This window comes from Orbicella faveolata, unplaced genomic scaffold (genome assembly GCF_042242905.1).
Source record: "Orbicella faveolata isolate gen_17 unplaced genomic scaffold, um_ofav_v1 contig_14, whole genome shotgun sequence".
NCBI lineage: Eukaryota > Metazoa > Cnidaria > Anthozoa > Scleractinia > Merulinidae > Orbicella > Orbicella faveolata.
The window spans coordinates 3,292,501-3,319,710 of record NW_028301541.1 but is presented as its reverse complement, the minus strand read 5'-3'; the positions used below and the strand labels follow the sequence as shown (position 1 = coordinate 3,319,710).

Genomic DNA, 27,210 nt, shown 5'->3' with positions numbered 1-27,210 from the left:
GTATAGTATGCAGAAGTTTTTCTTCACATGCGAAAAGTCGTCAATGAAGATTCATCTAAGTTTTGTTTACAAAAAGCCGACACGAAACACTTCTTAGAGTAAATGACACAGACGGTAGTTAACCATGTACGATTGTCAATAATATGTAATCATAAATTTTCACCTTGGGTGCTGCAAATGTCTTCCAAATAAACCATGAAAAACAGTAGTAACCAAAAAGCTACATACATAATTGAATATCTAGTTTATAAAGTGATTCAGATGCTTAAACCTACGATATGTAACCAATTACGCCACCTGCGTTTTTTTTCCTTCAAAAAAGCATTTCATCTTCCTACTTCTCTTCTATAAATGGCACACTACTTTACATCTATGTACATTATTTTATAATCTCAGAATGGGCGAATTATTTGTTATTCTCTAGGTTTATAAAATGTGTCCATGTTCCTAGAGATATGCGTTAACCGGGGGCCGTAGTAATCAATGATATACGCAGAGCCATCTGCGGGACCAACAACCTGTACAAGAGATCAGATAGAAAAATGCGTAAGATGATTGTTACTTTTCGCAGTTTTAGGTAAGGTAAGCTAAAGACTGCATTCGAGTCTAGTGGCCCATCAGGCTCGCGTTTATCTCTTTTTCCGAGGCATAAAGTGACTAGGAGTATTTCTACCCTCCCCTGAATGGGATTCTAGTTCACTGAAGGGCTACCCCCTAGCATTAAATTCCCCCCTACCTATTTATAAACCAGGTTGGAAACTGTGAGAATAAAATGTTTTACCCAAAAACACAATTGCAACACAGTGATTCAAGCAATGGAGTTGCAATGTGCTATCAAATAAATACGCTTGCTTAGTCTTTGAGCAGGAGCAAGAAAATGAATAGCTCAAAGTTCGTGCAGGTAGGTACCATTCAGGGTTGGCAAATGGTTGTTCAAAACAATACAGTTTCACAAAATTTAAATCCAATTTCAGGAGTCTTGTCCTATCAGTTGTTTTTCTGAATGCTTTCTTGGGATCTTGATTTCTTTTGTTAGGGGTAAGAGAGTTAAGTTTTACCATCTTGCAAATGACAACAAGATAACTTAATACATACCACAGTGTACTACATATTCTGTGTTATTGTGCAATTAAATAATGATAAGAGACATTAAGTACAGTGTATTATGTACAACTAAATGTCACCTGTGTTGCAATCAATATAACATCTACTAATTGAAAAATGAAGAAGAATCCCAGAGTACAAAACTTTAGTAGTCCTGTAGGGAAAAACAAAAACAATAAAAAATCACTTAAGATCTATTCAGCTGAAATGATAAAAAAGAAAATAAATTTATTAACTATGATTTGATTATCATTTATCCTTATTACTAAGCCCTAATTCTGAAGAGTGACAAGCATCATAATTCACCTTATAATGAGCGCTTTCACTTCTAATTTATTAAAACTATGGTGTAATGGCACTCATAGACAATAACGATATGAAGAATGCTTATCATATTAGGGTGTACCTATTACAAGGAGCTCTCATGTGCATCCAAAACTCAATAGATGCACAAATTTTCTATAAATTTATACTGAGTAGAAGCTAAGATAAGGGACATGCAGCCAGACATTCACATATTTGAAAAACAAGAGCAAACGCATGCTAAAAATACAATACAATATGTCGTTGTTGACCAACCTATGGCAGGGTATCCCAAATAAAATCTGTCAATTCCAAACATTCCGAGGAATACTGATAGTGAGAGAGCTGTTTTATATGAGTGACCATTTCTGTGGATGAAAAAATGTCATGTAATTTGAGTTACATGTAACAATGAAATGACACATGTAATAATATTATAAACTTTACATTACAGAAATTACTAGATTGTAGCATCTCAAACTACATTGGAAAAAAATTATGTTAACTAATGCTGTGTTTAGACTTAAACGGTTTACCGAGGTACCAGAGTTTACTTACCTAGGTACACATTTTCTGTGTGTAAACGCCAACTGATACTTTGGTAAATGCCGCAAAAGACAAAAGAAATTTAACTGAGGTAAAAGTTGTAATTACCCTGTGATCAAGCATGGTTACAGTTGGTAACCAAGGTCAAGATGACAAATATATCTGCTTGTGGCGGCGTAATATTTCACTTCCCGTGGTGAGCAGATTGTGCGATTGTCGACAAAGCAAAGCATTTGTTTTCCAGTTTTGACTAGGCTGTCATGGCAGATAACGTGGAAAGATTGGATCCTTCTTCTTACGGCGAACAATCCGTCATGTGAAAGAAAGCATTGTATTTTTCATTCTCAGTATTATTTACAACTTTCTCTAGACAAACTTCGATCCTTTTTTGTGTAATTATTGTCAATATATTTTGCCACCAGGGAGGATGCTGCATACGTTGGATATGTATCCACGTTTCTACGCATATAACTATGCATACTCTGGGTATGATGAAGCAGCTGAATTTTCGCCACAATATAATGGAATGAGGTCCTTGCCCATTAAAATGATGGCACCTCAATCTGCCCCTGTTCTGCTGTGGTGGGATCCTCGTCCAAGTTCGATTTCATGACGTCGATAACGCAGCGCGCGCGAATGTTGAAAGATCAACTTGAGTTATTTGAGCTGGTATAAACACCGGACGAATGTACCAAGGTTAAGTAACCTGACCTTAGTAACTGTTTACCTTGGTAAAAGCTCAAATGTAAACACAGCATTATATATACTTTTAACCCTGTTTTTTTGGAACAAAATTATAACAGAAAAGTGTTGTGGTACCATCTAGCTGGTATATTTTCTAGACCAACATGTAGCAACAGATGTTGAGGCCAAGGGTTCAAGTTTGATTTGTGCACCAATAACAGTATGTTATTGGGAATGGCACTTTTTTCTGATTCTCAACATTTCTTTCCTGTAGGTTCAACTAAGTACAGATATTATATAGTTTGTAAATTTTGGGGCAACCAGTGGCAAAAATGCTCAACACAATTAATTAAACTAGAGTGGTAAGCCATCCAGTTCAGTTTGAATTATTTGTTTCAGTTGCTTGTTCAGGCCCCACTAGCCCCCCCCCCCCCCCCCCACTAGGTTATTTTTATTTATTATTTATTTATCCAGGGAGAGATACATCACGCATAGGTGGTCTACTTCAGTACCTAAAATCAGTCTCCTCTTGTGCATATAATTTACAATATTTTGTGAAGTTCAACATAAAAAGTTGTTGCAATATAACAAACTTACGTGTAGCGGCAAGATACATTTTGATAACATTCAGTGATATTCCTTCCATGCTTATCAACAGCTGCAGCATCACATTTAACTATAAATAAGGAAAATAAATTAACACTACAATCCAATGTGATAAAACAATCTGGTCAATTAGAATGTTCCCATTGACAGCCTGCAAGCAGAGTCATTTTGAAGGATACTTTGCTCACAGGGTATCACAAACACAGCACAATGCAGCTCTTGAAAACCGACTTTTTTCCTTTTTTCCCCTTGTTTACTGATCACAATTTAACATAGTGACTCAAACAAGTGCTAATAATTTGGTAGCTGTTCAATAAACAGCTAAATAAACAGTAACTCCTTTGTGTAAACATCACTAAGTTGTCAAAGTCAATTTGATACATGTAGATATGGAAGCACAAAAAAACAGCCGGTCTTTTCTGTTACCCAAGGAGCAAACGAGTGAAGCGAGCTGGCTTGTTTGATGGATGGTTAAAAGTAGCCCTGTGTCCTGCAGTACAGCCCGGTCTTGTATGAAGTGGTACAACTGTACCTTGAACTGTGTGGTTCTTTGTGCAACCAACAGCTGCCTGAGTAGCTGAATCAATGTCTGGCTCAGGACAAAGATATTTAAATAATGTCAAGGAACACACAACTACTTACAAACTCTCACTATGACGATAACGTTTATGCATGAAAGTAAGCTTCAAATACTGAAATTTCGAAAATTTCAAAAGGATATTGGCCTAACTGGAGGTCATCACAGACGATTTTCTCTCCATTCCCTTTTGAAATCATCCATGTACATAAAGTGCTTACGATAATCGTTAGCACACAGTTTCTCCAGCGAGAAAACATACCGAAATTCCTTGAGAAAAAAATAGCTACCTGACCGCCGCCATATTGAACCCTCGTTTGTGCAACTGCTGGCCACCAAAAGTCTGTAAGCGGAGGCGTCTTCTTCCCAGTTTCCTCCCATCAGTCAAAATTACCAAAATGGCGGCCGAACAGCGCGTTTTTACGATCCCTTTACGGACTTGATCATGTCGTTGACGGAGGAGGACGTGAAGAGATGGTATGACATTGCGAAAAAATGGGGAAGAGCTTCTTCTGCAGAGGTGTGTAGGGAAACCTTCGAATGCGTTCATGATTTGTCAAGTTTCCTAAAAAGACTTGAGAAAGATCTTAGCGAAGAGGTAGGGAGAACTTTTCCTTGCACTACTTACAGATTTTGCTTTTTTAAAGATCGATTTATACATTTAGCGTTTCTCTTCCGTATGGATGTTTTTCTTTCTTTCTTATGAAAAAGGTCAGTTTCTCCACTGCCACTTGGGGAATAGAACGAGGGGGCAGGGAGGAGTGGGGGAGGGGGTGGGGAAGAGGGATAGTTGGTGTTGAAAGGTGTTGAAATCAGGGAATCAGAAACTTTTAAAGAAACTTAAACCATTACAGGCTAAAAAAGATGTTGTAATCCAAACTCACTTTTTTCTCTGTGCCCACCCTTCAACTTTAAAAAATAGCGGCAGCAGTGTCAGGCGAAGTGACCATACGAATGATTCGTAGTTTCTTTAGCTCTAAGTTACTTAAGGGGGATTTCTATTCCCCCCCCCCCCCCCCCCACGCTGGATGGGATACTAGTCCAATTATTGGCAGGTTAAACCCCCAGAATTAAATTTGGCAGCACCTATTTATACACTTGAGGGGAGAGAGGCACCATCACAGTAAAGTGTCTTGCCCAAGAACACAAGGCAACAACCCTGGTCAGGACTCACAAGGACTTAAACCCCAACTATTTGATCTGGGGTCCAGCGCACTAACAGTTAGGCCATCACACTCTCTCTGTCAGAAATGTAGCAAGGAGGATTTTTATGTTGACTATATATGCATCAAAAAAAAAAAAAAAATGATATAGGATGTTATTATGTTGCTTCTTTGCAGATTGGTGATGCACAAGTAATTTTACAGAAATTTCCAAGCCTTGGAAAGCTTCTTGGTCAATTGTATGAGAACACAGTTATTAAATTATCAGGTTAGGAAGTACACAGAGGAAAAGTCACATGTATACATGCAGCAAAACATCTCATGTCAGTTTTAACACGTAGAGTACATTCTTGGCACAGATTGAGTATGTCATCATGGTTACAAAATGAGGTTTATACCATACACAGGTTAAATTAAACTAAGTAGTCGATAAAAAGGTAACAGAATCTACTGGTAGTGATGTACAATGGAACCTCAATTTTGTGAACCCTCAACTTCTAGAAACTGCCAATAAGTCAAACTAAAGATTAAAATAATTTTTCTCTTGAAAGTTAAAACAAAAAGTCAGGATAACCATGGAAAAGCTTCAGTATTTAGGCTTATTTAATGGGCTTATTATATGGCTTATTAATCCATGAGTGGATTACCCACTGTGTCCAGCAAGAAAATAGTGTCCTTTTTCCATACAACAAATGCTTTATTGACCAAACTTGTTTGGTCAAGATGGCTGGATATTGGCCTTGTTCATTTTTTGAGCGTTTAAGGACCTCAACTCCATCTGGGTCCATAAAAAACCAAAAAAAGAACTTGGCCAATGTCCAGCCATTTTGACCTTGCACTTGGTCAATAACCCATGTATAGTACAGAATAATGCTGACCTGGCTGTGTAGATGACCATGAATGTCTCTCATTTGCAAGAACATGCAACCCAAGCCATACATTACTTTTTTGATTGTGCTTGATACACAGATGAAGTTTTTCAGAGTATTGTGAGATGCAGTTTAATGCTTGCAAATTCTTCTGGAGTTCAAGGAAGGAATCTGAACAGGAAGGCAAAAGGTTGGGCCCAGACCCAGCTGAGACGAGCAACCACACCTGTGCTCAAAAACAGTAATTTACACCATATTGGGGAATTCTGGGGCTACACTGCTCAGGAGTCTATGGAAATGATGCTGGATAAGGTAAAGTCAAGTTATTTAATATGTCATATATTCAATTTCGCTAGAAATACAGATTGTAGTCTGTCCATCAGTATATTTATTCAGTAAGTCAGCTAATTGTAATAGCCATTCATTTGTCCTGTTCAATTGGCCATTAATTTTTGTTTGCTCATTCATTCATTCAATTCATTAGACAGTCAGTCAGTCAGTCAGTCAGTCACTAAGTCACTCAGTCACAGTCAATCAGTCGGTCGGTCGGTCGGTCGGTCGGTCGGCCAGTCGACCAGTTAGCCAGTCCGTCCGTCAGTCCGTCAGTCAGTCACAGTCAGTCACGGTCAGTCAGTCAGTCAGTTAGTCAGTTTGTCAGTCAGTCCATCTGTCAGTCAGTCACTCAGTCACAGTCAGTCACAGTCAGTCAGTCAGTCAGTCAGTCAGTCAGTCAGTCAGGCAGTTGTTCAGTGACCCAGCAAATAGTCCATTTATCTGCCACCTCTACATTCTATTCTTTTAAATAAGCTGGTGTCATCCATATGTCACGATCTGGAAGTAATGAGGAGCTTTACGTGGAATTTGGAGGAGAGGTATGATATCATTGACTTGTCATAATTTAATACACTGCACTCACTTGGAAACAAGCTAGTATTAATGAATTACAAAGTTGAAGCTCTTTCTATGTAGTTAGTTATTACCTTGTCCCTCAGTTCCCATCTCTATAGGTAGAAGTTCTCCCATAAATGCCTTTTGAACTACCAACTGCAACTTTTGGTATATTTTTAGCCTGTGTAGCAGGGGTTGCCATACAAAGAGCTTTTCCGCATTCTGACCGCGGATAATTTGGAGCGGGAGCAAAAATTCGACGAAGCAGGGGGTAGTGGGGTGAGCTTCGTCGAGTTTTTGCTCCCGCTCCAATTTACGCGTGGAAAGAATGCGGAAAGCTCTTTGTATGGGATCGCTTGCTACGCAGGCTAGTATATTTTACATGTACATTATCTTTCTTTGTTCGCTGTAGAGAATGTTATCCTCAAAAACTAATATCAGGATCATGCCTCAAGGAACTGTCTGAATTCTGCTTACCCCTTCTATCTGTAGCACAAGCCAAACCTTTGGTAAGTTTGCTATTTTAGTACATGACTCTTCCTTAGTGAACTATAATTGAAAGGTTTTTTTAGTTCGGAAGGTGCGGTTTTGTCCATTCATGTGATTTTACACTGTGAAAAATACAAGCTAACATTTCATCGTTTCATTTTCTGTATGCCGGTACAGGTGGAGAAGATTCTTTGCTGTCAAAAAAGTTTGGATTTGATGTCAAGGTACGAAATGGCTGGTATTTTTACCCAAACTCGATAAATGCTTGTCTAGGCTGATTTTTACAATACTTTCATGTCTTGAGAAAGTGGATCTGGAAGCGTATTAAGCCAAGTGCTGACAAACGCTATGGACCAGACCTTGTTTGATTGTCTAAGATTTTCGGAAAATCAATAGATCTTCGTGGAAAGGTCGTAAGAGTTAGTGAAAAGCATTGACGATCGGGTGGTAAAAATATGCGGACTCGGCGATTTCTTTGAATTATTTCGATTTTTTATGTTGCTGCGTGGCGTCCGACTATTATAATTGGTCGCCGTCAGCTCGCCATTGTAAACCAATATATATGGGGGGTCACTTGAAAAACGTCACTTAATTTTTCATATCTTGCAGCTCCCATGAAGGTTTCGTCATAAGGGAAGGTGTCTCGCAGGAGTTTTTGAAAGCAGTTTCTTCCAGCAAAGGTAAGTTCAAATTTCAGTGAGGACAAACAATAAAACCTTTCGTGTAACAGCGTTAATGAAATCGTTAACGAAAACAGAGGCCTGGGCGATAGCCGGTAGTTGAGCCATAGTTGAAGAGTTGGCTCTTAGGTTGCAGCAATCTTGCACCCGTAACGTGCCCAGGTGGGGTACGAACTCCAATACTACGTCGGTTTATGTGCGCTAAATATAGTGTAATGTAGAAAGTCATTGGTAAGGAAACTCTCCTGTTGACCCTCAGAAGCACCACTCTTTTTCCTGGTGATCTGAATTAAGGGTAACTGCGGAGGACGAAAACCGCATAAATTTCTTATGGTCATCGTTCACAATCTTTTTCAATCTTCCCCATTCTAAACTATCCTTGTTACAGTTTGGTTTACTATATTCATTTACTAATTTTTTTTCTCCAGTTAGTTAGTAGTACACTCTCATTTTCAGAACATGTCATTTTTTGTTATTTAGGCCCCGTCCACACTAATCCGTCACGAAAACGGAGCTTTTCGAAAACGTTCTTCAAAAATGCCGCCTTTGCGTTTCAGTGTGGACGGAAAACATTTTAGAAACGGAGCTTTCCAAAAAAACGATGACGTCACGATAATCACGTGATTTCCCTGCCCGAGTTTTCCTCAAACACAAATCCAAAATGACGGGTGATTGTTTGTGTTTTCAAGTTTCTCTGGCATAGTGTGGACGGGGCATCAAAGATAATATTTTACATCGCAAAAGGAAAGCATAACGTATCTTGTTCCTGTAGGACTGTTATTATCATACGATTCACGAGTGAGTTTGTGGAAGAGGCACCAACCGAGCTTCGAATCAGAGGTAAGAGCGATCAAAATTTAATTTCTCGTTACAGTATCAACACATCGTTACGCAGACAGGTGACGAGAAAAAAGAGAATCATCACTATGGGATGTTAAGGCTAGTTTCCATATGACCGCAGACGATCGCAGACAATCGCGGATCGCGAATCGCAGATCGCAGACGATCGCAACGAGAATTGTTTCCATATAATCGCAGACGATCGCAAGCGACCGCAGAGCCGACTGTTGCGTACATTTCGGACAGCGGAACTGTCAAAATTACACGCGCGTTGTGCTGGCGGCAAAATCGCAGCAAACAATATGGCGGACGTCGAGGAGGAAATTTTGCTGCAAGGAAATTTATTTCTTCTTTTAGTCAACCTATTTTGAAATTCCCTTGGCACTCCATCTCGCCCCGATCCAGAAGGTAGAGTTTTCATTCACTTCAGATAACGACCATACGCAGTTCTTATGTTGCGGAATTTGACCTCCGCCTCAGCCGCCGATAAATTAAATTTCTCCTCGATTTTTTTTCCCAGCAGTTAGCCTTTTTGTTTTTGTCTTTGAAATCTTTACTGTTACGGTGGTAAACGCACTGATATCGCCAACTTCCTCCATAAATTTACCGCTACTAACGTTACCTTGTTCAACGCCAGGCATGTTTACAACAAAGAAGCGGTTGCTTTCTTGCAAAGAAGCGTTGAATCATGAGTCGCAATTCAAAATATTATGGGATACGTTTCGATCGCAGATCGCAGAACTTTGGTTTCCATATGATCGCACGATCGCAGTTGATCGCAGACGATCGCAGGATCGCAGGATCGCAGTCGATCGCAGAAGTGTGTTTCCATATGATCGCAGACGATCGCAGAACTTTTTGCGATCTGCGATCCGCGATCCGCGATCGTCTGCGATCATATGGAAACCAGCCTTTACCTCGGTGTATTGCGATCATTAAATTCGTAATCTGTCATAATGAGGATTTTAGCAAAGACAACGGATGTTTTAACGGCAATCCTGAAAGTTGAATTGCATTTTTATATAATTTGAATGACCAGACAGGCGCTATGAAAATTCTTCGACAGGGTCGTGGGAAAGGTGGAAAGGAACACGTACCGATGACTCCACTTTTTGTTCCTGTTTGTTTTTAAACGGTAAAGAACATTCTTACTTTGTGAAACGATCAACCAGGACAGCAGGTATACCTAGGCTCGATTTCCGCCGCTCTTTCGAGTAGATGTTGACATCTACGTCCATAATAGCCAATAGTACCTTCACTTTAGCTGGAATTATGAATCAAACGAAGCCTTGACTGTTGACTCTGAAAAACGAAAGTTGAATGAAGAAAGGAAAGACGAGGTCCCCAACGGAACAAGACAACAACTTGGCCAAGTTTCGTCTCACTAATATTAAAGTTGAAAAACCTGAAGTAGTTTCGATCACCTGTGCTAGAAATCTGGGAGTCGACCTCGGAGAACTTTCACTTGTTACAAGAACCAATTATCTGCTAATACGTAATCGCATTATGTTCAAGGTTCTGTTTTTAAGTTGTTCACGGAAACGCTGATAGATGCGTATGTCTGTTGTACCACCTGTGTAAATATGAAATGAACGCAAGTTTCGTTCTTTCTATAGCCAAGTCTCGATAACGAGATCCAGTGGTCAGTGCATGCCCAATCAAGGGCAACTACGGCGAGAAAAACCGAATGCAATTGTCTGATATATTGACAATGACTTTGTTCAGCAGGTGAAAATTATGATTCAAACTTTTGTATCCAGTTCTCATAATATATACAAACAAGTTCATTTTGGATTTCTATTTTGGATAAATAGAGATCTTAAAGCGGCCACTCGCTTGATCAGATGATAGCTGTCACAAACGTGAAGTGCAAATAGGACGAGTAAAACCGAAAACCCAAACCAGTTGTAAAATATATTGGAAATGATTTTGTTCAGCAGCGCAGGTGGAAATTAAAATTCAAAACCTTTTTGTTATCTGCTTCTCATGTTTACAAAGACGTTCATTTTTCATTTTTCTTTGGACAAATAGAAATTTAAATTTTCTCCCAGAGAATCAACGATAATGTGTCTACCGAGATTAAACCTTAATTAGTTTTAATTCTCTCCACCTGAATCTCGTGTTGTTCTTTAATCTTCCTTTCAGTTTATTATTACCTCCGGCTCTGGTGTCTGTTTACCTTTTTCGTAAGATGTTATTTAAAGCTTTCCTTCGATTAGGAAGGTTGCAATGTATTTTTCCACATCACAGAAAACACATGCTGTCACTTACTGTCATGTTAATGATTTCTTCGTTAGTTAAAGTCTTGAAGCTTTGGTGACAGAATGCCATTCAAGCGAGAAATTTAATCTTAACTAGAATATCAATCAGTCCTTAGATGAGGTGTCTTTCAAGTTGCCTTTCGTAAAATGTTCCGAGCGAGGAAACGCAGGATAGTCTTTCTGTTCGGTCTAGCGATAGCTGCATATATACTAGTAACTGTTCTCTTCCAAATTGATTCTACGGCCATGGAGAACGAAACTTTGAGCGTGGAGCTTCCTATTTATATCAGTCGTGCTAGAAAACACTGCGAAATTGATTCTACGGCAGTCTTTCCAGCCAAGAAGAACGAAAATTTAATCTTGGAACCTCCTTATCATATCAATCGCACTGGAAGACACTGCGAAGTTTCGTTTGAATGGGGTGAAATGTGTCCCAAGTTATACACAGAACTTGGAGGAAGATGCGACTTTATCGACGGCACACTTCAATGCCCTGACATTCGTAACTGCTCAAAATTTCTTAATCGCCAGTCACAGCTCGTCATAACACGAATGCTACGCATCTTCGATCTCCTCGCGCAGAAGCACGGAATCAAGTACTGGATAGCGTATGGCACTTTACTCGGTGCTGCCAGACATCATGGGTTCATACCCTGGGATTATGATATTGATATCGAAATTCCCATGGAGGACTACATTAAATTTTTCCAAAATGTATCGAAGGAGCTACCAGGTGATATTTTCTTTCAGAACTCAATAAGTGACCCTCCACTGAATCCAGAAGATCCGACTGATTTCGACAAGCATGAGATAGTAGGTTTTTACGAACGAACGTGGAACCCAAGACTCCGTGACAGAAACAGTTGTTATAAATACTGTATGGTTTATGATTGCGAATGGCACGATGGACTCATGATAGATATCTTTGTATTAACTAATGTAAGCAGCTCGATTTATCCATTAAAGAGAATGAATTTCGAAGGGTTTTCGTTTCCAGTACAGAATGATTGGAAGACGTTTTTGATTTCTTACTTTGGGGAAGACTGCTTTGAATTTCCAATGGATGGCAATCAAGAGCCACAAGAAAACCCGGATGTACATAACGGTTGTGAGAAATTAACACAAAACTGAGATGCGATCACATGAAGGTGTGAAAAACTTGTGAATATATTTAATAAAAGAACACACACACACACACATTTGTACACACATGAGAAGCTATCGTGCATAAAGGTTGTCAGTGGTACATTCACATAACGTCGTTGTATTAATGTTGATTTACACAATCTACGTATCAATTTATCTTGAATTGTGATGTAGCGCTTTCCCATAAACAAAAACTGAATACAACGAAGGAGAGTTAGATCGCTTAATTAACGAATGCTTTTGTTCGCTCTCACAGTGTTGATGAAAGCGGAGACCATGCATTACAATTGAATGCATACTCGTGGCTCTCTTTCAACTTGCCAATTATCATTCTCAAACTCATTAATTATTCATGAGCTGATGACCCAATCAGCTCGCATCAATTGGGTCAGGTGCATGTATGTTGATACCCAATGAACATACCGATCAACACACGGTAGATTAGTTCAAAAACTGATCAAGACACTGATCAAGAAACTTGAATTTTAATCAGTCTTAATTATAATTCTAAATACAGCATTTTTCCCGCTTAAATCATTGCTTACAACAACAATACAGCAACATATTATTCCTTCTTAGACATCGTTACATTAATTGTACAGTTTTTGAATTTTCCTTTCTGGAAAACAACATCCGTTAAAGATTGATCCTGTTTCTCTGTGGTAAAACATGTAGTTGTACTAACAACACTTGGACCTAGGATCTTTGAAACTTTAGACACATTTTCTTCTGTAGGCTTTTCGTACTGCAACAATGCATTAGAACGATGCCCCGACCTTTCGCGAATCAATTTTTCTTCAACCCCAGAATTGAACAGGGAGGAAACACAAGTAACGCGCAAACTGTGAGCGGTTTTGCGTTTAAAGCCTGCCGCGTCGCACATGTCAGGCAAAATCTTGTTCAAGCTGTTGATGCCTACGGGCGCTTTATCGAATGCGAACCTAGTTTTTGATGGCTTAAAGTAAAATGCAGTAACTTCCTTTGCATGAGTCTCAACTAACCCTACATACAATCTGAATATCTCAACAAGGCACGGCTCGTGCTTTTCCTCAATAGAATGACAAACGTGCTTGACCACTCGCGGCACATACTTTAGATCACAAAGACCTCCATGATAAGTTTTAGAGGCATTTTCTTCAAACTTAATAAAATTTGGACCAATTTCAAAGTTGTTTACAACAATATTTCTGTGATCTCCCCCGCGCAACCCAAAAACTTTTCCGTTGTAGAAATAGATCGTGTTCAATAACGACTTAGCTGATGTAGTTCCCAGCAATTTCTTTTGCCAGAATACTGCTTCTTCTTGCTCGCTCACAAACTCCTTTTCCTCTTTCTTACACTTAATGTGAAGCCCTTCTCGAACGCCATTCTTCATCTCGGCATCTAAGCAACGTCGGAAAAGGACAAACCTACAAAAAATAACACACAAAATTAAAGTCCTGAAACAGTGCATTTTAAATTACTAACCAATTCGGTCTAAAAGTTGTCAAGTACCTTTTGTCACTAGCGTCCAGAGGATTCAAAGCTTCTGATCCATTTTTCTCCTCCAAATAACGCTTGAGGGCACAAATGATACCATAAACAGACTTCGGAGGGTATCTTTCACCGGACTTTTTAGCTACCTCCATCACAAATTTTGACAACCAATAGTTCAGCGACAGAGCGTCCATTCCAGCAATATCTACACTCACAGCGGTAACATTGTGTAAATCGTAGTCCTTGAAGAGACCGCCACAATCTAATACCGGAACTTTAACCTCTCTCAACCTCTGCCATTCGGCAAAAATGTTCACAGCCCACTTGTTTTTATACTTAGTTGAAACTGGAACAGCATCATTCACCAAAACATTTTCTTGAGAAGAGGGTTTTGGAACTCGAAAACGTTCTGATCTCCACTCGATCTCCATCACGCGGCATAATGTTAATTTATTAAAAATTCAACCTTTAAAACTTGCCCACATGGCCGCATATAAAAGATTCATTTCATTTACCATATGAATAAAAAACAGACAATAGCCTATTGAGCACGCCTACTAATTACCTATTCTTCGAAAAAAATTCTCATGCTACTTTGAGAAGCCAGCTCAAAAACTCGTGCTTCGTTTTTCATCAGGGGTTCCAAACACCTCGAAACAATAAAAGCACTCCGCCTTCGGCGTCGTGCTTTCATCTGTTTCTCGGTGTTTGGAACCCCTGATGAAAAACTCGCACTCGTTTTTGATCTATTACTTGACATTGGACCTGAAATGTTCCTGTTCAACAGGAACATGTTTGTTCAACAAACAAGAGCATTCGTGGGGAACGTTTTGCATAGAGGTTGATTTTTTATTAATCTTTCAGTGACACGACTCCAAATATCCGTTAAAGAAAATAAATATAAGATTTCGTGGAAGCGTTTGATTATAGTATTTTTTTTATTAGTCTAGAAATGAATTTAATTGATTTCTCATGATGTCTTACAACAATTGTTATTAATCTTTATGCGACGCTTGTAGATAGATGCGTTCTGATTGGCTAAGTGCGATGAAACTCAGTTTGGAACAAATCAAGTACCATCATGACATTGGGCATTCTTATCAAAGGGTGTCGATATTCCTATGGGCTCCAGCCGATAGCTAGATGTCAATTTACATTTGGGACATGCCAGAAACTATGCTATTCGAAAATTTAAATGGCTGTGTAATAAGAAGTTAACAATATAAATTTATAGAGCAAAAAATTCATTTAATAAAGTGATCAAACCGTGTTTTACAAAAACTCTGTCTATACAAAAATACTGATAATTTTCTAAACTAGTATAACCTGTCTCTCATAGATTAATGTAGCTAGACGTATAAATCAAAGTAAAACTTATACTAGATTAAAAGCATGTTTAAATAGCTTAATTAAAACGCATTTAGAGAGCCAGGTTTTTAATGAAAGTTCATCTGGCAAGTTGGTTCCAAAAGAAAAGGGCTGCTAGTGAAAAGCTAAGGCCCAACCTAACAGTACGTTCCCGTGGCCTTTTCTTTGCGGAAACTTGGTTTGAAAAGGCTCTAACTATTACCATGTGAGTCTAAAATATGATTTACCCTTGGGCACAGGTTTAAGACACCATATATTCACATGAAACTCAAACACCATTATGGCTTATAAACTGCTGTATTATAAACTAAAGACTACTATGCTCAAATTATGTTTATTCATATGAATTAATTGATGGAGTCGTCTATCCTCAAAGGAGTACTGGGTTGAGGCAAGGGAAAGTTGAGACAGCAGGGAAAGTGAAGATGACCCACTTTTTGCCTCTTGACTGTTTGATTTGAATGTCACAACCATAAATGCAAACAAGTACTTAAAATCTATTTTTTATTCTCTGATCAGGAATCATTATTTTTCATTTTTTGCCTGCTTCTGACATAATGGTTTATGCAGAATTATATGTTATTTATTCTTATCATTTTTTCTAAGTGTCCCATTTTGCTAGGAAATCACCATAGGGCTTAAGCTCTCCCAGTTTTTTGTTATATCGAGGTTGTAAATATGATGACATGTAGATACATGATAAATGGCGGAACCCTAATGCTTGCCCAAATTTTTTAGTCCCACCACTTAAAATGGTCTCTGCAGTCCCTTAATAGGATTACTCGGCTATTAGTAGTTTTATTTAGCTGACGAATTTTTAACGTGTTGAAATAAAGATTATCTATCTATCTATTTACTCCCAGTCAGTTCCAAATCATGTTACGATTCATAGTAAACTGTAGTGATTCTTCATGAACTCTAAACTACAAATAACGATTTGTAGAATATTCCTCATCAAACGTAGTAAGGGGTTGATATGGATACCCCGGCTAGGGGTACCCTCCTGGGGGTGGATAACTTCCCCCTTGTAGTGGATATTGCTGGCCTTGATGTGGGGCAGGTCCAAACATATCACTCATTCCCTTCATCTTTGCACCAGCTGTAGCATCCATCATCCCCTGCATTGCACCCATAGCACCACCAGGAAACTGACTTGTGGAAGGTGGCATTGTATCAGTAGGATACTGTGGCGGGGCCTTCCCTTGGCCTGCTGGTGCATAGGGGGGCTGTCCTGGAGGACACATCCCCCCGTATGGTCCTGCTCCAGGATAAGGGCTTTGTCCCGGGGAAGGTGACGGTCTTGGATACGGTGCTGGTGAGAAGTAGCCTTCGGCTTGGGGAACCATCCCAGGGAAACCCCCGGGCGGAGGTCCAGCACCAGGGTAAACCTTTGGTCCTGGTTGCGATCGATTCATCAGTATTTCTTTGGCGCGATTCCTGTCCCTCGCAAAACGGAGCGCGCTATCCAAAGCGCCCAAGTTATTGTCAGTGATATGGCAAGCAATAGCTTCCAAGGCTTTTATTTTCGATTTATCGAACGAGAAACCTCGCAATATGATCGCCGCTTGCTCGCATGTGATGCTGTACATCCGCGGAGCACAAACCTCGACAGCTTTTTCTTTGTCATCATCAAAGGAAAACTCCGGAAGAAGTTGAGCGACTTGCTCGGCCGATAGATTTCCATAAGAACAGGCGAGAGTCAACTTCAACGCGTCTAACTTCTTGTTCTTGGGGTTTCGTTTTTTCACGGCACGCCTGATATTTTCAAAGCTGCTTGAATCCATCTTTCTTTTACCTTCAACAAGGCAGGCAGAATTTCGAAATGCGGCACTCCTGGACCGGTGACGTGGGCAATCGAATACACGGAAATTGCGTGACCACCAGAGCGGAGAGGAGGAGCGTGAGTTAAATTGCAGTTTCGAAACAACCATTTATATTCATATTAGACTCACACTTCAGTCGTTCACATTGTGCAACTGTTTAAAATGAACAGCTTATACCCAAAGCGGCAACCAGACACTGGGTTCAAATTTTACCGGTTTTTCATTTTCCCTTATTTTGTGGTTTTTAATCCTTGTCAAGCAATTCATAAAGTTCCGCTTCAGTTTCCGCGCGGCCAAAATTTGGAACGGGGACTCTTGTGACGAGGAAAAAGAACTCAGTTTGTTACCTGATCTTCGTCAGAATTCATCAAGGAATGTATTAGCAAGTAACAAATGATCGCTTTTGAAAAATATATGTATTTTGAATTCCTGGAAAATTGTATTCCGCACTCACGCACTAACGTGTAATGGAACCCTTGTATTTCTGCTTTCTTCAGCGGGAGGGAGAGGGGTGTGAGCGGGGCGTGTGTTCTGCTCGGTTGCGTACTGTTTTAGCCTTTTATTCGTACATAACTGACAAGATTCAGTGTTCGAAGTACTTGGCAGAATTGCAAAGCACTCCTAATCTCCCGTCAGAAGTAATTCTTTCAAGGCCCTTCAAACACATGCTCAAAAAATTTCAAGAGCACCTGAATATCAAGACAGAAAATCTATCAAATTTACCTACATATATAGACAACACAAACGTAGATGCCCATGAAATTCGTTTCATATTTATAACAAAGTTTTCAAACAAGGCTAAAAATGTTTAAAAGACTTTAGTCTTTGCTAGTATCAAACATTTTAAGCCTTGTCACAAATTTAGTTACAAACGCATATGATTATACTGTCTTATTTCCTGAAGGCTTCAAAAGCCAAAAATTCTCGTAGGATCATGCCAAGAAGTATTATATTTTGCTAGCTTTATAGTACATTATATACATTACAATAGTTTGGCTCCAGTAAATACAACTGTTATTATAACCTTACTTAGCAATTGTCTAATTAATGTTTATTTCTATTCAATAAATATGAATAATATTTTATCATTCAAGTGTTACTTCCTTTGCTATAAAACAGTATACCCTGATTTTATCAGGAAGCCAACTATCTTGGAGATAAACATGGGCTCTTTTAATATATTGTGACTTTTGATATAAGACTTAACTGGGAGCAGTTAGATTCATGTTACATCAATCTTTTCCGCGGGTCAAGAAGCTGTTGAGCCATTTAGATTGCTGCAGTGTACACAACATGGAATGGATCACCGTCCACTCTTGTCGGGCGTTCATCACGAGCTATGGTTTACAAATGCTGCGATTTGCGACTGAAGAAACTCATGAAGTTTAACTCCACTTCATATTTGCCAAATTCCCTCTGATTTACTTTGCACTAGCAAAAAATTGAAAACTACAAGTGCAGATTCAGTTACAGCTAGAGAGAGACGATTCTGTTCCAGGTCATTAAAACAGCTACTCCTCCACAGAATGTAGGTCGTTTCGCCCCCAAGTCGATTAGCCAGTTAGCCCTCAAGAAAAGACCATTAGCCCCCAACCCGACCCGATTGTTCGTCAAATAAAACTTGTCTTTTACATAAAATTCAGTAAATTATTCTCGCCAATATGACAATGGTGGCCACTATTTTCGAGGGCGTAATATTGAAAGGTAATTTGTGTTAGTAAATTTCAAGTACCTTGATTTTGGTTCTGTTGTGGTGATGACTGAGCGGTATGTTCTGAATTCGTGTGCTCGGCTGTTCGTTGGGGCATCCATGCAGAAAGCATAATTTAGTTTAAAAGGCAACTCTTATTTGGGGGCTAATCGACTTCTTTATGAGGGCTAACAGGCTAAGGGCTAATAGTCTTGGGGTAAACCTGACCGGATACCTCTGTACATCTTCACTTATTGCGGTTTAGGAGAAAATAAAATGTAGTGTTTTTTTAATTATAAAGTTGGCTTACACCAAAATGTCGCATTTTCTTTTAAAAAATCGTTTGACGATATAAGTACAGTGAAATCCCGCTTATTCCAACCTCCAAAGGAAACGGAAATTGGTTTGAAAAGATCGGGTAGTTCGAGAAAACAGGGTTAAAATTACAGTGTTCGACTGAGGAGAGGGAAACAAATTTAATTTTGGTTCGAGAGGCTTATCAAGAGGTTCGAGAAATCGGGATTTACTGTATCTGGCTCAGTGTTTCGTGGCCATGAAATCCTCGATTACACTCTTTTTCTTTATAAGAATATTGTCTTTCCGGCCCAGGTTGAATATCCTTATTTTTCTGTCGATTTTAGGCTGAAAATATACTTGTGAATACTGTTACATTAGTTAAAGGAAAACACTCTGTGGACTTTGCCGACAAAATGTCAGATTATCTGTCCTATCATGACTTTGATGGCGTTGAAGTAATTTTGGAGCCAGACTGCAGGCAACAAAGCCTGGTATGACACGAAATTTCTTGCAGAACTGTTATTAGCATCGAGCATAAAGCTAGTGCTGAGTTTGTTGTTTTTTGGCTGGTTTTGCCATTTAGAGAAGGGAAAAATTGTACACGGTTTAGTTAAGAACATATAATTGCATTGTATTTACAAATTTTCAACATTCAAAAATCAAATTCTTTTTAAAATCTCAGCATCGGGTTTATTTTTTAAATGGTCGGCTTAAAATTCGCAAATTTCAGCCTCGATATTGTTATAAAATAAATTCTTATAAAGAAAAGAGTGAAGTGCATTCGCTTACATGTATACCAGACGGACGTTTGATTCACTGTTCTTGTAAATCTGAAGACCACCACCAATACTTAGTTATTCATAATTTATTTTATAACATTATTGACACACGAACGGAAGTCATCAATTAGACTACGAGTTGTCCCTCTTTCGCTTAGTCCGTCGTGCGCGACGCGAAAGAAAACCGCAAGAAAAAAATGGCTGCGAGAACCCGCGTCTCGCCCCCAGGATTTCACGCGGCCTTTTTTTCCTCGCGGTTTATTTACGGTCTCGGTTGACGGACTAAGCGAAAGAGGGACCACTCGTAGTCTAGTCATCAATAGAATGATTTTCACAAACTAGCTAGCATGCGTAATGAAGAATGGCTTCACTCATGGTTGGCTGATTTTGCCTTATGCAAGCCCGACTCGTTCCCAGTAATCTTCTCCTAAGCAGCTCTACACCGGAAGTCCATGGAGTGTGATTAATGGTCATTTTGATTCTAATGCAGTTTTGTCATGTACGCACCACAATAAAGTTCCACTCACGTACAAATTTCCAGGTCTGGCTGAATACAGTTTAGGATAAGTGTGTTTCAGGGTATTAAACTCCTTGAATGCAAAATGTTTTCAAATCAGTCAAATATATAAGAACCTATTCAGCCAGACCTGGAAATTTGTACGTAAGTAGAACTTTGTTGTAGTACATGCGTGACAAAACTGTATCCTAAACTGTATCACTGCCAAGCCTTCAGTCTTATTTCTCGTATTATACAATGTAATTATTACTTGCCTACCAAATAAGAACTTTTCCAGGCTGAATTTGTTCTCCTAGAAATAGATGCGTGGGTTCTTCATCTGCTACGTTCTTACACGCGGGATTTTACTGACAGCCATTTCGTAGGCGACCGACAGCCGTTGCATAATAATGGCTGATAGTGTGCGAGTAGCTCAGCCAATCAGATTGAAGCATTTGCATTAGTATACTAGTAGAATTCTACTAATGTGGATTAGAACGTGATCATGATTTCCACGTAACTGCCTACAAAGAATGGGCTCAGTGCTAACTTCCTTATACGAACTCCACCCATACCCCACCCAGTGTTTCTAGGAGTATCCTCCTAGGTATTTGCATGGCTTCAAAAAGAAAGTCCCTTCAGTAGGTTTAAGCGATTTTTCTTGTACAAATTGTTATTTAATTGAATTAGTTATAAACGGTGTGTCTGATGTTTGTTTAGGTTTTAAATCTACTGGAGATATCAACCCTTAGGCGGCCGTACTTTTCCAGAAAGCAACTGAAGGATGTCGTTTGTTCAAAAGAATTGGTAAATATATTATATGATTATTTACCACAGTTCTGTGTGACAATCCTGGATATTTTTTAGAGTCATTTTCCCTCTTATTGTGCGTTGTACATGTAGCTAATGACCACGATAAAAGTCTTGCTGATCATATTTTTCTTTTAAATTATAGCCTCGTGCTTGCGTGGAGAACCCAGAGCTCTTTGCAGTAGCGTTTGGCCTTCTGAGGTGAGAAGATTCAGGTTGTTTATCATTTGCGCAGAGCACTTTAACTCTCCCTGGTACAGTCTATCTGACATCGCTGTAAGAGGTTTAAGGAAGTGCACTGGCGTTAATGTCAGATGGAAACAATTAGAAATGGAAGTCATTTTTAGGCTAAGCACTATGTAGCCCGAGGGCCTAAGTGATGTTTTCCATTTCAAATAAACGGCGCGCGCGCGTCCAGTTTCCGTGCGCTTAGCTTCCCTACGTTACTTTCAAATGAACAGCCGCGTGATCCGAACATTTTTAAACGGTTTTCATCCTGAAGAAGGGCTATGCCCGAAACGGTTGTGATTTTTCACAAGACTACACTGTGACATTTTTCTATCTCATCAGTTTTCAATTTTTATCCTGTTTGAATTTTTAAAAACATTACCGTTCTGTTCTAAACAGCATAAGTGAAACCAAAATCCGGAATTTGCAACCCTCCACGCGACTTCCCTTAGAAAAGAACGGCCCCTCCCCTCCCCCGGCGCTAAGGTTTATTCATTTTTCCCATTCGTTGACGCCTTTCTTCTATCGTTCATTATTTCTTTACTAACGTTTGATTTTGTGATGGGTTGATCAACGAAAACGAAGTGCAGTTTTTTTACATTAAGTTTTACTGTTTCATTATCCAGTTTATTTCTGACCCAATCTGATGGGAATACGCAAGTCGCAAAGCTCATGTCAGTCTTTGGTGAATTATGCGTCCAGGAATGTAAAGAAGGAAGTCCACAGGTGCGTGAGGTAGCTGCGTGACGGGAAAAGAACCACCTATAGTTAACACAAACGTGTAGGCCTAACACTTAGTCGTGTTGATGTCACACATGTTTTTACTGCTAATATGTAGCGGTCCAAGAAACCCAGTCCTACAAAACCTTAAGGTTCAGTGGAAATCCTGTCACGCCAACAGGAAATGCAATGGTAACGCAAGCTAACAGGCGCATCATGAGAAAAGTTCCATTCTGTTGAAACAAAAACTGTACCAATCGATACACTGCTTATAACGAATTAATTTTAGTTTCTTAGATTCTCTTTTTTTTTTATCTCATTGAACGTCAAGATGTGGTTCGACTGACTGAGTGGGGGTAGGGTAATCCAAAAACTCTACAGTTAGCTAATTTAGAGAAAATTATACCTTAGTTTTTTACCTCTACTTAGTGTTCTTTTTTTCTAGGTTCTTTCCACATTTTCTGATTTGTTTCCCGACTATTGTGTTGCGCTTGTTCGAAAAATGGCGATAAATCCACCAGGTAAGTCCTTCTGTGTCTAGGCATATCAGAAGTTATAGCAGCGTATGTATTTCAAGAAAAATTAACTTTTTTGGTGTGAAGTAGCCGAACAATGGCATATAAAACACGCAAAACAGTCAACAGGACTTGCGCGTAAACAGCTACATTTGAATCATGTGGTGCCAGAACAACCAAAGGAGGAATAAACCTATACATCGAGCAAGAGAAACATAAGCTCAATGAGATAGCTGCAAGAAACATAAGAATGTCACTAGACAAACGTATAGCTTTCTCAAAGTAAAGCTACGGCGTCTCCGAAGGAAATCGTACGAGAACAAATATGATATCCGTGATAAGGATCTACCTACTGTGCTTGCAAACAGTTCTAATCACAGCCGGGCCCGGCGTCACAATATAGAATGCAAGTAAGCAACATGTTCACGGTAAATTTCTTATTTTGTCCCTCAAAGGCAAATTCATGGAGACTTATAAAAGCATATTTTGCAATAGAAATGAGCCTAAAAAATGCAAAAACACACGGCAAATTACAGAGGTGTCAGGTTCAACGAGTCGACATGCAGATAACACGCAGACCTATGACCTATAAAAAAATTTGCCATAGCACGATCTAACGGCTCAACTTCACTTAAAATTCCTCCTTATTACACGGCGTGGGGTGCCCTTCATGAACACGAGTGAAGCGACAAGAAAGGTCGAGTGACCGAACAGAGAACGGCAAATGTACAAATGTCACGAACCGTAGAAGTCGTGTAGGGTAGTCAACACTGATACAACACTGTATTTTACGTCATGATTATTTTTCTTGTTCAAAATGGCGGAAAGAGTAAACCGGAACTAATCTTTATTCTGTGCTTTATATTTTCCAGATAAAGATTCCATTCTTCGCAATTTGCAAAGTATTCATATGGAACTGGAACAGCTAACAAGTAAATTATCGAAAAGGTGTGTGGCATCTTTTCGTTACTTTTAAATATTAATTTTGAATGCACCGCTGATTTTCAAATAACTACTCAACAGAAGGTCTTCTTAGTTCGTGGTCGATATTCCCTCTCAGTCTTCCCAATCTACACCACTCTATTTTTTTACTAACTGGATAAAGTTTTTTCTATCTCATTTAGTGAATATTTTAAGATTTCGGTTGTTTTAGCCAGTAAAAATGTCACTGATTCAAAGACGATTTGTTATTTTAACAGGCCATTTTATGTTGTATTATTTCCATATTTATACCACTTTAGTTTCTGTAGTTTGTCTTTATACCTCTCCACTTTGCTTGAGAGCAAGCTTCTATCGCTGGCTTTTGCCTTATTATCGGAATTACCGCACCCCAGTGTATCTAAGAATCTGTGATTCTTTGAGATTACTTCAGAAGCAACCTTTCTGGTCTGAAATACAGATTTTCTAGCCGGTCCGATGATTATTTAAATAACTCCGACTTCTGTAAATAATCCATTGATAGTTAAGTCTTTTCTCGGTAAAAATCGAAGGGAGCGCGATGGTCATCGGGAATACTCGGGACCAGTTCTCTTCATACGCATGTCTCACGTTCGTCACGTGCCCTTCTGTAAATATCGCAAAGCTGTGTACATTGTAGATGTAAATAAAAATCGCGCTACTTTACCTGTGACGCACTGGCTTCTGTTAAGGTCAACTAAATACTTTTTCCGCAAATATTCAATTTAAACAAGTCGCTAAGGCACATTCTATTTTGAAAAAGTTGTAAAACGTAATAATTGTAAAATTGTAAGCAGATTTCCTGCTGCACGTTAAAGCTGTAATATGTCAATTTCAAAATATTAAAATTCTTACTTGGCGCCAAGGCTTAGGGGAATAAAATTACGGAATTAATTATTCGTTCCTCAACCTCGATGTGATTTGTTTTGTTTTATTCTACCAATCCTCGGACCCAAGTTAAAATTTTAATATATCGAAAATGGCATGTTGCTGGTATTTTTTTTAAAAAGCGCTGATTTAAAAAATAGCTTTTGTAACCAGATAGTAGTAGAAGCCTTAGTAGAGCTTAATATTTTTCTGAACAGTTCAGATTGCCAATAAAAAAAAATACAGCTTATAAATTAACCAGATCATAAGGGCTGTCTTTTCTTTTTGTGTGGCTGCTTTTTTACGAAGGCGTTTTGTAGTTGACGATCTACATAGACTAATACGGAGATACTCTGCACTTGAAAACAACAAAAATAGGTAACAAATGGCCTTTAAGAATCGGGCTTTCAGCGTGTCCTTTTCATGTACCCAACAACGATGACATGAAGCTGATTATATGAGATGTGCGGTGCTGTTTCTATTCAAATAACCACAAGTTTCATGAGAGATCGGCAGGTGATACAGATCTCACTCCTCTTGCATTTCAAGCAGCCGCCAATTGTCTCAAGATATTGCTAAAGATAGCCGCCTTCTAAGTACTTGTTTCCTCGGATGTTTCTTCTTTCGAGTCATATGTGCGGAGTAGAATTTTTCTGTCGTGCTGATGTGTAACAATTAGTCATACTGTTTTAACTTTAGATTCAGTGTTTGATTAAAGGCGGGGACAAGATAGTGATCTTTACGCATATTGTTGTATTGTACCTCTTATTAAAATACCTGATCATTAAAAGTTTCCGTCACACTAAAGAACGAGTCGCCTTGATGGCTACATGAAAAGATAAAGCTTTTAAATAGAGCACCTCTCTTCTGCGCGTGCTGGGCATTTTGTCATTTTAAAGAATGCGTATTTCTTGAGATCAGCGTGAAGTCCTCAACCTTGTTGATTTTCTCAAGTCCTACTCTTGCTTGAGTGACTTTCTCAAGGTCAGGTCATCGTTTAGGAGATCGTCGTTCATCTTGATCAAGCTGAAATCCTAGAGACCAGTGTCTTGGCCGATTTAACTTGAGATACTTGACACATTAAGACATGAGTTCAACTAACTCGTCTTCACCTGATGCTTGGAGCGACCTGACCACCCCAACTATGAAATGGGTTTTTCGCATCCTCTTCTCCACGATCTTAGTTTTCGGTATTTTGGGAAATGGCGCGGTGTGTCTAGCCATCCTTGTGAAACAGCGGTTACGAACTACAGCCAATTTTCTGGTCTTAAACCTTGCAGCGGCAGATCTGATATTCGTGGCGCTCTACGCTCCGACCCAGCTTTCCTTCTTCGAGAACAACTACAGCTGGGAAATGGGTGATGCCGTTTGTAAGCTTTCATACGCCGTCCTTCCAGCGTGTCTTTGCTCCACGGTGGAAACGCTGTTGTGTATTGCTGTGATACGCTACAAGGCTGTCGCTAGCCCCTTTCATGTACGCGTCGGAATGACCGTGAAGACAACAGCTATTGTGATAAGTGTTATCTGGTTGTCATCTTTACTCACGGGCTTGCCCGTTTTTCTTGTGGCGAAAACCGCCAAGTATCAAGACAAGGTATTCTGTGACGAGGTGTGGCCGGTTGGCAAGCCCTACAGTCAGGTCTACTGGGTTTCTATTTTCCTTATCCAGTACGCACTTCCACTAGTGGTAATCGCTCTTCTTTCTATAGCTACAGTTGTAAAGGTGAAGCAGAGCCGTGCTCGCGTCTTGCCAAGTTCGTCGACCGTGAACAACGATGGCAATTCTATTGCAAACGTAATGAACGCCAGTGTGAGACAAAGACGAAGACGAGAGAACAACATGTCTAAGATGTTAACAGGTCTGGTTATCTTGTATGCAATCTGCATGCTTCCTCAACACGTCGTGTTTTTCTGGCTTACTTATGGCGGCTTAAAGAAGCTTGAATATTCTTTGTACATCTTTACCATCGCTAACATCTTCCCCATTGCCAATAGCGCAATAAACCCTCTTTTATACGGTAGCTTGCATAAAGAGTTGAAAACTGGCTTTAAAAACTGTTTTGGATGTACCTGAAAGGACACTTCGCGCTTATTACTTGATATACCTATTAACACCTAAGCAGAGCTCTTTACAATTCAAGTCACTCTTCTCTTTGTCGGCATTAACAACGAAATCATTTGCACGTCAAAAGTGATCCGTATAGGTCGCTAACGAGATTCTCCAATCTTCAGACTATTGTACGAAGAGATAAGGTGCAAATGTTAACGAGGCTGCAAGCCAAGGTAACAATAACAATCAATCAACGGCAGTTGTGAGAAAGATGCAAATGCAATCTTGAAACAATTTCTCGACCTGAGGTTATGGAAAATTATCTTGGTCAATGCCCCGAGAACGATAAAGATGTAAAGCGTATTGATATCAAGTGTATTATCTAAAAACCGGAATAACCCTAATAGTATACATGATATACAAGAGTTCAGTAACTCGTATATAAGATATATAATAGTTATCTTGGTCAAATCCGTGAGAAAAATTTAAAAGATGTAAAGCGTATTAATATGAAGTGTATTGTCTAAAAACTGGGACAACTAAACTAGTATATAAGATACTTCCAAAAGGTCTCCATTGGAAAAGACAAGTTAATACTTCTTCAATACTTCTGATTTTTAAGGGAGACTACTTGTTTCGACAGATTTCACTGTAATCGTTTGCTAAAACATAAAATACAGAGAAAATTTTAATCTAAAATAATTTGAGATGGATGCGATGATAAATATATTTTGCATGTCATGAGCTAGTCAGAGTCGTCTACCGGCAGACTATATTAGAACTTGGCTTAAAATAATGTTATCATTGGATGATGACGGTATTTGGCCTGTCTATATAGCTAATGATGTAAGTTAAGGAGAAGTTTTCTTTCTTTTTATCTCCTTTCTTGGAGCAGTTTTGGTGCTGTTACATAGATCAATAGTGATCACAATTATGTATTACTGGAAGTTGTAGGTATTTAAATCGATATGGGAGATT

The 27,210-nt window shown here is 39.2% G+C and overlaps 6 protein-coding genes across 7 annotated transcripts in view; 3 read left to right on the top strand and 3 right to left on the bottom strand.

The window, feature by feature from the left end:
- Window positions 1–118: 118 nt before the first annotated feature.
- Window positions 119–4,158, bottom strand: LOC110069381 (TM2 domain-containing protein 1-like). Its single transcript, XM_089287328.1, has 6 exons — window positions 3,966–4,158; window positions 3,776–3,853; window positions 3,235–3,313; window positions 1,684–1,775; window positions 1,185–1,258; window positions 119–518 (listed from the first exon to the last, which is right to left on the bottom strand). The coding sequence occupies exons 1-6, from the start codon at window positions 4,078–4,080 to the stop codon at window positions 414–416; spliced, it is 543 nt and encodes a 180-aa protein (XP_089143454.1). The 5' UTR covers window positions 4,081–4,158; the 3' UTR covers window positions 119–413.
- Window positions 4,159–4,181: 23 nt separating this feature from the next.
- LOC110069377 (Fanconi anemia group C protein-like) overlaps window positions 4,182–27,210 on the top strand; it is a 32,026-nt gene continuing 8,997 nt past the window's right edge. The window contains exons 1-13 of one of the 2 annotated variants that reach the window (XM_089287277.1): window positions 4,182–4,340; window positions 5,161–5,251; window positions 5,953–6,164; window positions 6,660–6,724; window positions 7,153–7,249; window positions 7,407–7,453; window positions 7,839–7,909; window positions 8,682–8,749; window positions 20,806–20,892; window positions 21,041–21,096; window positions 21,750–21,849; window positions 22,289–22,364; window positions 23,231–23,306. In XM_089287277.1, coding sequence (XP_089143403.1) covers window positions 4,266–4,340; window positions 5,161–5,251; window positions 5,953–6,164; window positions 6,660–6,724; window positions 7,153–7,249; window positions 7,407–7,453; window positions 7,839–7,909; window positions 8,682–8,749; window positions 20,806–20,892; window positions 21,041–21,096; window positions 21,750–21,849; window positions 22,289–22,364; window positions 23,231–23,306 — 1,121 coding nt within the window. In that variant the 5' untranslated portion in view covers window positions 4,182–4,265. Of the gene's footprint in view, window positions 4,419–5,160; window positions 5,252–5,952; window positions 6,165–6,659; window positions 6,725–7,152; window positions 7,250–7,406; window positions 7,454–7,838; window positions 7,910–8,681; window positions 8,750–20,805; window positions 20,893–21,040; window positions 21,097–21,749; window positions 21,850–22,288; window positions 22,365–23,230; window positions 23,307–27,210 lie in introns of both variants that reach the window. The other variant, XM_020776896.2, reaches the window with a different exon arrangement.
- On the top strand, window positions 11,103–12,203 carry LOC110069378 (uncharacterized). Its single transcript, XM_089287318.1, has one exon. The coding sequence runs from the start codon at window positions 11,158–11,160 to the stop codon at window positions 12,139–12,141; it is 984 nt and encodes a 327-aa protein (XP_089143444.1). The 5' UTR covers window positions 11,103–11,157; the 3' UTR covers window positions 12,142–12,203.
- LOC149113652 (zinc finger MYM-type protein 2-like) lies at window positions 12,623–14,063 on the bottom strand. Its single transcript, XM_089287311.1, has 2 exons — window positions 13,651–14,063; window positions 12,623–13,565 (listed from the first exon to the last, which is right to left on the bottom strand). Exons 1-2 carry the CDS (start codon window positions 14,061–14,063, stop codon window positions 12,722–12,724), a joined length of 1,257 nt encoding a protein of 418 aa, XP_089143437.1. The 3' UTR covers window positions 12,623–12,721.
- LOC110069379 (uncharacterized) lies at window positions 15,526–17,025 on the bottom strand. Its single transcript, XM_020776899.2, has one exon. It carries the CDS (start codon window positions 16,929–16,931, stop codon window positions 15,990–15,992), a length of 942 nt encoding a protein of 313 aa, XP_020632558.2. The 5' UTR covers window positions 16,932–17,025; the 3' UTR covers window positions 15,526–15,989.
- The window catches only part of LOC110069359 (galanin receptor 2a-like), a 7,074-nt gene continuing 4,527 nt past the window's right edge, over window positions 24,664–27,210 (top strand). The window contains exon 1 of the mRNA XM_089287317.1: window positions 24,664–27,210. This exon is cut by the window's right edge and continues 4,296 nt beyond it. Coding sequence (XP_089143443.1) covers window positions 25,270–26,256 — 987 coding nt within the window. The 5' untranslated portion in view covers window positions 24,664–25,269 and the 3' untranslated portion in view covers window positions 26,257–27,210.